Genomic DNA, 12,208 nt, shown 5'->3' with positions numbered 1-12,208 from the left:
GGCACGTTGAGAGCTGTGCACACACAAGGGGAGTTAGTCGGTCCGTGAGAGCCAGCATGCGGGACCGGATTCTGGGATTTGTAGTCTTTCTAGTTGCGTATTGTTCATAGTCTTATATTTCAACAGTTTTACGACAAACTGTGACTTTTTTTCATGGAAATTATTTTTTAAGATTGACAAACATCATATGTGTAATTCGTGGCACAATTCAAACGGGATCTAAAGATAATCTTTCTCTCTCCATTGACTTCAATACATAATTTTTCCGAAATAAGGTCCCATGGGTCGGAAGTAGATGGGCGGGACTTCGCCTCTCTATACATATTTGTCTTTTTTGTATTCGGGATTGTGGGAAACGGTATTTCGATCTCTCCGTCTGTACACACAAACTGAAAGATTGACAATAAAGTTGAATTTGGCTTTGACTTTCTTGTATTATCCATTACGGTAAACTTGCTTTTAACCGTGCACAGATTTCTCCCTTAAGATATTTCTTCTCGAGGAATGCAACAGGTGTTTGTATAACTCTCCCTGTGTGTCTCTCTCTCCCTGTGTGTCTCTCTCTCCCTGCATGTCTCTCTCCCTGTGTCTCTTTCACCCTGTGTCTCTCTCACCCTGCATGTCTCTCTCTCTCACCCTGCATGTCTCTCTCTCGCTCTCTCTCTCACCCTGTGCAGCGTGTCCCTGGCTGAGTCCATTTCCCATGCTCTCCACACTGTGTCTCTGCAGCGCCTGCAGCACGGCCGGCCTCAGACTGAAACACAAGTCAGACTCAAAGTCTCTCTGAGCTCGCAGAAGGACTTCCAGCACTCCCAGAGCTCTGCCTGCCAGGGGGGGCTCTCTGCTGGAGACCATGTCCTGTAAGACACACAGTCAGACACATTTAGGAGGGGTTTGTGTAGCAATAATATCTTATATATATATTTGTATACACATTCAAACATATTTATTTTCCTAAACTGATATATTCCTGCACTTTAACTGTATCTGCATATTGAAGTATGAATGCTTGTTGTTTGTATGTTGTCTTCCCACCTTAAAGAAAGGAGTAGCTCTACTCATCTCATTGTACCTGTATAATGACAATAAATGATTCTATTATATTATATTAACACAGTCATAACTAAGGGAATGAATCCAGGTAAACATAAATAACATGCTGCTTAATATATTTGTGTTTTCTATAAACTAGCTTGATCTAATTGGTATTTAATTGTACTTCAATGATTGAAATATGATTGGTCACCGGCAGTGAATGTATGGATTACTTTAGTCGTTGCTATTGTTTGTGTGTGTTCTTTGTAATTAATTGTGTCTCTTTTTACATTCAATCAGCACAGACCACTGTCTCATTTGTATGCATATATTTTGTTTTCCATTTCTAAAAGACAAACACTGGTTATGCATTGTCGAAACGCAACACAACGATTTGTGATCAGAAAAGACGATTGGTTTTCTGACATCTAAGGGTACTATGAGAAGCCTTACTATCAGAACTACGATGTGGTCTGAAAATAATCTCATCTAATAACCATCTGCTCCCTACTTTGCATTAAGAGATGTTTTCATGTGGAGTGGCCTGTCGCTGAGCTTGGTCAATTAACACGAGTGACGATTTCATTTAAATCCTTAATTACAATCTGGTTTCCCTTATTTTATTCTTATGCCTGCTCTCCATAAGAGTTGTACACCTTTTTCTATACGACTTAGACTGGGATGAACTATGGCTGCCCCCTCTCTTTTTGAGACACTATGAAGGCTTCTCAATTCTCTAATTTCCCCTCCTCGGTCCTCCGGTTGGATTTCAGCGCGCCATGTTGAAGGACATCTAATTTCTAATTTCGAGGACCGAGGGGAGATAAATCCAGTGTCGCATTGTGTGACGTTATGAGAGTGCTCTCATACTTGTTAGATTCTGAAATTGTATATATTTATAGAAATATGTGTGTGTGTGTGTGTGTGTGTGTGTGTCCACATCTGTAGCCTGTTATTGTCTCATTATACCGCACTGTGAATGAATCAAAGTAAATATAAGTCGTCATGAACACATCTGTCCATCAGACAGAGGGCTGCTGTGCCTCCTGTCATCATTAATGGACGTTTCACTAGCAGGAACCACGCCACAACAAGGTGATGTTTGTAAGTTTATTGAAGTAACATGTGAATGATATGAGGGGGGTGAAGAGATGATCTGGGAGGACGAGCTGTGGTCCGTGCAGTGGGAGACTCAGAGTGGGGGTTCCGTCTCCGGCATGATCTGCGTGGGCTGATTACGGGCCCCCAAAAGAGTCGGATTAAAGCAGCTGACTTAAGCGTGTGCGTGTCTGAGATCATTAAGATTGTTGCGGATGTAAGCGTGATACGCTTGGGATGACGAGCGGCCGAGGGCCTAGATGGTTGTATACGGGATGCCCGGTCTAGCTGCTGTGGACGCTGCGCCAATGCGGGAGGAATGGCTCGAATAATATTCTGAGCATATCCCCAAAGTGAGCAACACGTTGTGGAAGTGTTTCTGGAACCAGAAACGTGTGGCCCTTTTCCCTGTTTCGGTGAGAGAGAGTGGGTGTTGAGGCGTTGCGTATGCATCGTATCTTGCGCTGAAGTATTTGGTTAGTGGCTCGTATGGCTGGGATACGAGTTCAGGCGGAAGATGTGGATGGGGAAAGAAATTCCCAGCTGATCCGTTTTATTCCGGAGTGTGAATATGAGAGTCGTTTGCCGTGGAGGGCTAACGGCTGCCGTTTCGTGCATCTGTCTGCCTGTAAGTAGTTTGACAAGAGGAAAGTGATGCGCTGTACTTTCTCTGAGGATAGAGAAGCCCGGAAAGACATTGAGTCCAGGGTGATGCCTAGAAACTCAATGGAGGTTGTAGGCCCTGAGGTTTTCTCCTCAGACGGAGGAATGCCAAGGTCTGAAAAATATTTGTATGAGTGTGCTCAGCCCGTGGCAGGGGGGTGAGGATGGTGGAGTGACTGTGAGAAGAAGTCGAGAAGATGGAGCACGTGGGGGAGTCTGTGGTTGTTTGGGGACTATTGAATGGCCTATCATGAATCCTTCTTTGGCCAGTAAGGTGTCAAAGGTGTGAGGTTCTGTTAAAGCGGACTGAAGGTTGTGGCAGATGTGAGATGTGTCAGGCAGTATTGCTAAGCCTGGGTGGAAACCATGGGTCAAGCCTTTGGTGAGAAAGTAAACGGACTATCTGGATGATTCGCTGAGGCGGTAGCTAAGTTGCTTATCTTGACGGGTGTGCTGAGTTGCCGTGCTAGTCAATCTGCTGATGTAGTTGGGTTGTGGGGGCAGGTGCTCCTGGCATGAGCGCCGCCGCAGAAAGAGCAGATGTGCATGAGGCGGCAGCTAGAAAAAGAGCAGCCTAGGTCATTGAAATTGTTGCACGCCGTCCTGCCTCCCTGCGGGTGATAGACGGTTAAAGTCTGAGGCGTTGCGTGATGGAGAGGAAGGTGAGTGAGGTGTTTGAGATGGTGGAGAGCTGACTAAGCATGCTAAGGCTGGGTGGGCAGGGGGCTCCGCATAATTGGCAAGGGAGGGATGCGCGTGCTGCGAAGATGCTGCAGTAACGCTCGAGTCTGGAGCACCGGTATGTTCCCTGGTTGAGCGGGTTGATAATAAATAATAATAATAATCCTTATATTTATTATGGCGCTTTATCAATGACTCTCAAAGCGCTTTACAAATACACTGCACGTACAGATCATACATACATGTAATGGTCATCTGATGCGGCCGGCGGCTTGGCTAGTGAAGTTTATTTTATTATTTGTATTATTTTTTTTTTTTCTGAGAGAGAGACCGGAGCGTCTGCTCACTGCGAGGGTCGAGAGAGAGAGACCGGAGCCTCTGCTCACTGCGAGGGTCGAGAGAGAGAGACCGGAGCGTCTGCTCACTGCGAGGGTCGAGAGAGAGACCGGAGCGTCTGCTCACTGCGAGGGTCGAGAGAGAGAGACCGGAGCCTCTGCTCACTGCGAGGGTCGAGAGAGAGAGACCGGAGCCTCTGCTCACTGCGAGGGTCGAGAGAGAGAGACCGGAGCCTCTGCTCACTGCGAGGGTCGAGAGAGAGAGAGACCGGAGCGTCTGCTCACTGCGAGGGTCGAGAGAGAGAGAGACCGGACGTCTGCTCACTGCGAGGGTCGAGAGAGAGACCGGAGCCTCTGCTCACTGCGAGGGTCGAGAGAGAGAGACCGGAGCCTCTGCTCACTGCGAGGGTCGAGAGAGAGAGACCGGACGTCTGCTCACTGCGAGGGTCGAGAGAGAGAGACCGGAGCCTCTGCTCACTGCGAGGGGCGAGAGAGAGAGACCGGAGCCTCTGCTCACTGCGAGGGTCGAGAGAGAGAGACCGGAGCCTCTGCTCACTGCGAGGGTCGAGAGAGAGAGAGACCGGAGCCTCTGCTCACTGCGAGGGTCGAGAGAGAGAGACCGGAGCCTCTGCTCACTGCGAGGGTCGAGAGAGAGAGACCGGAGCCTCTGCTCACTGCGAGGGTCGAGAGAGAGAGACCGGAGCCTCTGCTCACTGCGGGGGTCGAGAGAGAGAGACCGGAGCCTCTGCTCACTGCGAGGGTCGAGAGAGAGAGACCGGAGCCTCTACTCGCTGCGGGGTCAGAGAGAGAGACCGGAGCCTCTGCTCACTGCGGGGTCAGAGAGAGAGAGACCGGAGCCTCTGCTCACTGCGGGGTCGAGAGAGAGAGACCGGAGCCTCTACTCACTGCGGGGGTCAGAGAGAGAGACCGGAGCCTCTACTCACTGCGGGGGGCAGAGAGAGAGACCGGAGCCTCTGCTCACTGCGGGGGTCGAGAGAGAGAGACCGGAGCCTCTACTCACTGCGGGGTCGAGAGAGAGAGCCCGGAGCCTCTACACACTGGGAGGGGCAGAGAGAGAGACCGGAGCCTCTGCTCACGGGGAGGGCAGAGAGAGAGACCGGAGCCTCTGCTCACTGCGGGGTCAAGAGAGAGAGACCGGAGCCTCTACTCACTGCGGGGTCGAGAGAAAGAGACCGGAGCCTCTACTCACTGCGGGGGTCGAGAGAAAGAGACCGGAGCCTCTACTCGCTGCGGGGGTCAGAGAGAGAGACCGGAGCCTCTACTCACTGCGAGGGTCGAGAGAGAGAGAGAGCGGAGCGTCTGCTCTCTCTGAGGGTCAGAGAGAGGGAGACCAGAGCGTCTGCTCACTGGGTGAGGCGCTGTTGCTACGGGGTTAGCTGCTAGAGGAGGAAGGTAAGCGGAAGCTGGGTTGCTGTGGATTGCTGAAGGTAGGAAAGAAGAAGGGATGGAGGGATGAAGGGATGTATGTGCAAGGGGATTTTTGTGAAGCCTGTGAGCAGGTACAGAGGGCAATACGACCTGGCCCCCACCAGGGGGTGCTGGTGAGTCGGGCTGTGTCCGTGGAGGAGGACGGCGGCCTGTGACGTCACGACCCGTGGTGCGCGCGCCGCACGGTGGTTGGCTCTGGAGCAGGAAGAGCTGTGTGTGTCGTTGCTCTTGCCGTTGTGCTGCTGTAGGCTTTGTAGAGATTGAACAGTCTAGCCTTGTTGTCGTTTCGGCGAAAGTGGATGCCGTTTTCTCTCAGGAAACGTTGGAGTTGAGTGACTGTCCACCTCCGTAGTTCGGGCTCCGTAGTTCGGGCTCCGTTTCGGAGCGCGGCTCCGTCCGAGAGGCGTGTCAAGTGCGCCGCTGCGAGTGGCTGGGGCAGCTAATGAGGCAGGCTGCCGGTGGTGGGGAGATTGGAGCTGGCTGTGCCTGTTGTGGCCCCGGTTGTTTGCCCTCGCTGGCGGAGTAGACGAAGCCTGGGACCTGTCTGGAGTTGGAGGTGTCTCGTTGGGGGAGCTTGAGTGGGAGCTGTGGCGGCTGGTGTGTGGAACACTGATTGCCGAGCGCACGCGGCTCCGTTCGGATGCTTGGCTTAGATCCAACTGCTGAAACGTGGATGGCGGGTAGCCGATGTCGAAGAGATCTTCGTCTGACTCTGGTGAGTTGATCAGCAGTTCGGGATCCATGGTAAGTTGAATGTTCTGGTGGTAGAGTGTAGCTTGTTTGAACCGTGACGACGCGCGGCGTGAGTCACGGTCTGGCTGTCAGTCGTTGAAAGGATGGAGACGAGCAGTGGCCGGAAGTTTTGCCGGATATAAATAGGGGTGGCCGTGGTTCGAGGCGGAGTTTTAGGCGTGGCCATGCTCCTGAACCTATGTTAACAATTTAACCTCATCTCTTTAAAATGACCGCTCAGAGGAGAGGAGTTCTCATTTCTCTAACCGCCTGCTGCTTCCTCTCCTCTCTCCTCGGTTCCCCTCCTCCGCTCGCATCTCCTGTGGGCGGGACTCAGACACGAGGATAGGAGTCGAGGAGGGGAATTAGAGAATAGAGAAGCCTTCTATGTATTTCTTATATTATATTTCGATTGTCTCGCAACAGAATGAAAACTGAATTTATTTTTATGGATTTATGATGTATTTTTTCTCCTTTATATTATAAGATGATATCATATTGTAGCACCAAGTAATCCTTTTCTGAAGGGAGGCATGGATAAAATCATCACTCTGTTTTCTAAATGCTTATTCATTTAAATGGATTTTTTTTCTTTGACAGTTATTTTGTCATCCATGCTGGCATTTGACTTCTTAATTTCCCCATTCCCACATATTCGACAATATGAAAATAGGAACAATTGCCCAATCCTAGCACAAACTATAACACCAAGTCTTTTAACAGGGTATATGCAGGAATCCTGAAGTCAAATGTAAAACCTTTTAATACCTTTTTTAAATCGCCACTTGGAGTTCTAACCGGTTACCTTGGCGACACACTTCACCTCACATTGACTATATACAGTATTGATTGTCCTTCCTCCTTATCTTCCAACCATTTGGACGCAGACTTGCATTTCCCCATAACGATGTTGCTTAGCAACCGGCGTAAACGGACCTTCGCGCTATCAAGCAGTGAGCGTGCGATGTCCTGTTCAGATGACGTCAAACCCAACGGGATGCCATCAATAAACTACACAGAATCACACGACACACCTACGCCATGACTACATTCAGGCAGACTGTAGAACACAACCTCTTTGGACCATTTAGATACTTAGTGAAAACAAGCTACAAAATGCAACACCTTGGAAAATGCCGTTTAATAGCCTTAATTTTCGCTAAATTGATTTATCAACTTTTAATACTTTTTAAGACCCCGCATTTAAAAGCATCTTCACTTTATTATTGTAAGGTTTCAGCGTTAGAGTTCTTTTAGTTTATTGTTTATTCTTGTGACCTTGCATTTTATTTTGGTATTGACTCTACCCTCTCTTGTCAGGTGTCTACACTTCCTGTCTTTGTGTGTCACCTGCCAGCTTGATTGTGGTCTCCTGCTCATGATTGTTTTCACCTGTGCCCCATTAGCCGTTGTGTGTATATATAGCCCTTCTCTCCTTTTGTCTTTTGTCGGTTCGTCTTGTCTCAACACCAAGTCCATGTCTGTACTCCCTCGTGAACTATTGAGCAACCTAGTCGAACCTAGTGAACTTATGAGTATCCTAGTTGATCCTAGAAACCTTTTACTTTGAGAAGTCTTTTGTATAATAAAATATATTTTTGAAGCATGTGCATCTGAGTTCTTGTCAGTCCTTCGTGTCAATTATAGCCAATTAAAATGCAGCTTCTTGTTTGGGGTCTTTAATTCTCACCAGGAGGGTCAGCAGGACAGCTGGGTGTTTCTCTATCAGAGTCAGCAGCTCCCGTGTTTCTGTGTCCGGCTCCTTATCCTCCTCCGCACCGCTTTCTCTCTGCTCTCCTGTCTCCTGTACCAAGAAATAAAAGCCGACCAGCTTTTCATTACAATTAATTTGCGAGAAGTTAAAGACAATGATTTAAAAAAAACTTTAGTGCATTTCTAACACTTACTGTTAGTGAAATAATTAGTGAAACTTGTTGATGTGTTTTTAATCAAAGCACTACAATTATTTATTGATGAATACTTGAAAGAAGTGAAACTATCTGCCCCTCTTACCATGCTCTGCTCTGCATCTGTGTGCTGAGTCTGCTTGGTCAACCAAAGCTCCAGGACCAGCGACCCGAATTTCTCCACTAGATCGGGATATCGATAGATGAAGTGGAGGAGAGCAGGGTGGTGGATGTAGAGGGAGGAGAAGCTTTGGGAGGAGAGTGCCTTGCTGATGCAGCTCAAAGGAGCCTTCGGTGTTGGTAAAAAAGATTGAAACATACTTTACTTGTGATAAGCACACAAACGAGGTAAATAGTTTTGAAAACAATCAAATTGTCATATATGGAGCTACCTGCTTCATATTCATATGTTATGCCTCTACCGTGATCTCTAGGGTTTCAAAAATCTGGGACTTTTCAAAGATTGAAACTTTCCGTGGGAATTAACGGGAATAAATGGGAATTTTCAAAGTTGAAGGTTGGCTCTTCGGAGGGAACTTAAATATAGTTGGGGAAAGAATATTTTAGCATAATCTTGACTAAAACAAACAGAAGCCATTCAAGTACACTTGAATATCCATGCCATTCCTCAATCACATGCACATCGCACACTGCTTACGGCATGGCTATTGAGACCACACCGCCTACAGCACTGTGCATTCCTCCATCACATGCACAGATGATTTCTAGAAGTAATATTTAACTCAACATTCATGTTTTTGTTCTTCAATTAAACAAATGATTGTTCAATAAAAGAATGTAAACTTTTTCTGTTCTACTTACAAATAAATCTGTTGAAATGTTAGGTTTTTGTATCATTTTGCATGGATGTTTTCTTATGACAAAACAAAATGTTTATATTTATGCTTGGTTATGACACAATTCGATTACATTACCTTCAATTCCCAGTTAGTTCCCATAAAATCCAATTAATTCCCATGGAAAGTTTCCAATATGGAATATTTCCCGAATTTACCGAAAATGTTCCGCCCCTTTGCAACCCTTAATGTCTCCATGCTTTAATGTTCAAAAAGCTCTTTATTTTTCTCATACTGCCTGTGCTTTTCACCCTCTGTCTGAAACCAGAGCCCAGTGAGTGTTACTTAGTGATGTCCCCATATGGAAGTAAACAAAGGAGTCCAGTGGAGTCAAGTGTGCAATAATATAATGATGCTTTTTGAAGTAAACAGAAGAACATTATTTTGAGGAAATACTATTTGTTGCATCCAAAGATGAATAAAAGCTGTCCTCCACCAGAGCTCCAGCTGCAGTGCATGCTGTTCTTTCTTTGTGAACAGGAAAAACAACACTTTGAACTCCTTCAACTTAACCCTCCGGTATCACTGTGGACGTTTTTGTCCATATGGGTAATTTTTCACTTTTCATTTTGCAATAACTTTGGGTGTGTTGGTGCAAACGGCCTGCATTTTTGTAACAAGGCTATTTTCTCGATCTATTATGGAATTCAATTTTCAATTTTTCAAATCGGTCTTTAATTCACTGTGTAACAAATCGACTACGCAAATTAGTCATTCGAGACAAAAATGTCCACTGCAAAAGACTTTGATAAAAACATTATATTAAAAGGTTTTTTTCACAACTTTTTTGGGTTCAATCTTTAAAGCAACTTCCGCCCTAATAGAAAATACCAAAAATGTAATCATTTTCAGGATTTTAACCCTTTCAATGCCATTTTGAAAACATGAAACCGCTGTTTTTTTTCATGATGAAAACAGAGAAAATTAGTTATTTTCCCAAAAATATATATCTGGAGACTGGCTCTTTTTTTTTTATAACAGTCTTGGATATGTCAAAGATTAGCAACAAAATGGATTTTTTGCATTATTAGTTTTTGCACAAAATCAGATTGAACAAAAAAGTTACAAATTAGTCATTCGGGACAAAAAAGTCCACTTCCAAAAACTGCTCTAAAATGACAACAGATTAATATTTTTTTAAACTTTTTGGGGTTAAATCTTTCAATCAACTTCAGTCCTGATCAAAAATACCAAATGTTAAATTATGTTCAGGATTTTAACCCTTGAACTGCCAGCTTGAAAACATGAATTTGCGTTTTCTATGAAAAACATGCACAAAAAGGCAGTTATTTTCCATATAATAAATGTTGGGGGGGTCGGCTTTTTTTTTTTTATCACAGTCTTGGATATGTCAAAGATTAGCAACAACATTTTTTTTTTGCATTATTAGTTTTTGCACAAAATCAGATTGAACAAAAAAAGTTACAAATTAGTCATTTGGGACAAAAATGTCCACTTCCAAAAACTGCTCTAAAAGGACAACAGATTAATATGTTTTAAAACTCTTTGGGGTTAAATCTTTCAATCAACTTCAGTCCTGATCAAAAATACCAAATGTTAAATTATGTTCAGGATTTTAACCCTTGAACTGCCAGTTTGAAAAGATGAATTTGCGTTTTCTATGAAAAACATGCACAAAAAGGCAGTTATTTTCCATATAATAAATGTTGGGGGGGTCGGCTTTTTTTTTTTTTATCACAGTCTTGGATATGTCAAAGATTAGCAACAACATTTTTTTTTTGCATTATTAGTTTTTGCTCAAAATCAGATTGAACAAAAAAGTCACACATTAGCCACTCGTGTCCCATCCACTCCCATTATAACCACATCTTTTGATCTCTCCGCCATACCGGTATATAATCATGCATTTTATAATGTCAGGGTTTTATATTGGAGGAAAATAGTTCAATGTGTCCCTTTTTACTGTATATCACCAGATGTGACATTTTACCATTGAATTATATGACCTGAAAAACACTGAAGTAATACTATTTTCAACTTTCTTTGAAATCATTTTTAAATCAGCATCAGATGTATCAATGTCAACATTTATTTTCCAAACAGCAAACTGCAATCAACATTCATGAACAAATCAAATTGTCAAAACAGAACAATGATATGTATGAGTGTGTGTTGAATACAATGAGAGATGGATGAAGATAGAGCAAGTATGTGTGTTAGAGACGGAGTAAGATAGATGGAGATAACAAATAATGTGTGTATGTGCGTGTGAGATAGAGAGAGAGATCAGTTCATCCAGCAGAACCTGCAGCAGGGGATTTGGTGCTCTCTGCAGGTGAACTTTTCCCAGTGCACATCCAGCACAGTCCCCTCTTTTTTGTGGAGCCGCTTGCGGTTTGCGTTTTCTATGAAAATTTGCATTTTCTATGAAAAACATGCACAAAAAAGCAGTTATTTTCCATATAATAAATGTTGGGAGGTTCGGCTTTTTTTTTTTTATCACAGTCTTGGATATGTCAAAGATTAGCAACAACATTTATTTTGGTTGATTATTAGTTTTTGCACAGAATCAGATTAGACAAAAATGTCCCATCCACTTCCATTATAACCACATCTTTTGATCTCTCGCCATACCGGTATAAAATCATGCATTTTGTAATGTCAGGGTTTTATATTGGAGGAAAATAGTTCAATTTGTCCTTTTTACTGTATATGACCAGATGTGACATTTTACATTGAATTACATGCTTGTCATGTCTTGGTTTACAGTTTACAGCATTCACAATTTCCCCCTCATCTCTTTACCTTTGATGTGTGTGAGAATGTAGGAGTAAGTGTTCTCTCATGGCATTTTGTTTTTCATTTGTGCTGTTTCATGTGTCTTAGAGGTAAACAGAGGTATGATCTTGACCCAGCTTGACCTTTTTGTTTAGAATTGTTTGGAACTTCAAAGGCTTTGATAATGTCTCTTTAGCATACAAACATACACAGCCATACATGCACTAAGTCAATAAGCGAACACCTGGCTGCAAAGCCAGATCCATAAATATGTGTAGTTTGGCTGGCTGGTCGTTTCATTCCTGTGATACGCAACAAGCGAGTAAGATGAAGAGGCGCTTCTCTGTGGAAGAAGCTAGGGATATGGTGATGCAGCCGGCAACCTCCAGCGAGCTGCTTGACTCTTCTTCTGAATCAGAAACAACCTCAGAAGAAGAATGTGATGTGGAGTTTGTAGTGGAGTCTGATCCTTCTTCTTCTGACCCTTCCACTGAAACTGCAGAGGAAACAGAAGATTCTGGCAGTGGGTGGACATCAACAAATTGTGAAATCTGGTCTCCCTCTAACAACGACACGCTGCGCTACATTCCCGCTGCCAGAGGTTTGGTTCCAGGGCCCACGCGTTATGCCATTACAAGAATTGATGACGTGGAATCCTCCTTCAATTTATTTTTCACTGCTGAGATCATCAGTAGTATTGTCGACATGACAA

The 12,208-nt window shown here is 44.5% G+C and overlaps 1 protein-coding gene across 1 annotated transcript in view; it reads right to left on the bottom strand.

Moving 5' to 3' along the window:
• Window positions 1-12,208, bottom strand: part of LOC117451744 (meiosis inhibitor protein 1) — a 171,601-nt gene that overhangs the window by 69,244 nt on the left and 90,149 nt on the right. Inside the window, exons 20-22 of the mRNA XM_071203907.1 lie at window positions 8,007-8,189; window positions 7,684-7,824; window positions 669-858 (exon numbers count right to left, since the gene is read on the bottom strand). Coding sequence (XP_071060008.1) covers window positions 669-858; window positions 7,684-7,824; window positions 8,007-8,189 — 514 coding nt within the window. The remainder of the gene's footprint in view (window positions 1-668; window positions 859-7,683; window positions 7,825-8,006; window positions 8,190-12,208) is intronic.

Source organism: Pseudochaenichthys georgianus, chromosome 8 (genome assembly GCF_902827115.2).
Source record: "Pseudochaenichthys georgianus chromosome 8, fPseGeo1.2, whole genome shotgun sequence".
Lineage (NCBI taxonomy): Eukaryota > Metazoa > Chordata > Actinopteri > Perciformes > Channichthyidae > Pseudochaenichthys > Pseudochaenichthys georgianus.
The sequence above is the reverse complement of the archived record's forward strand: the minus strand, read 5'-3'. Positions and strand labels throughout refer to the sequence as shown.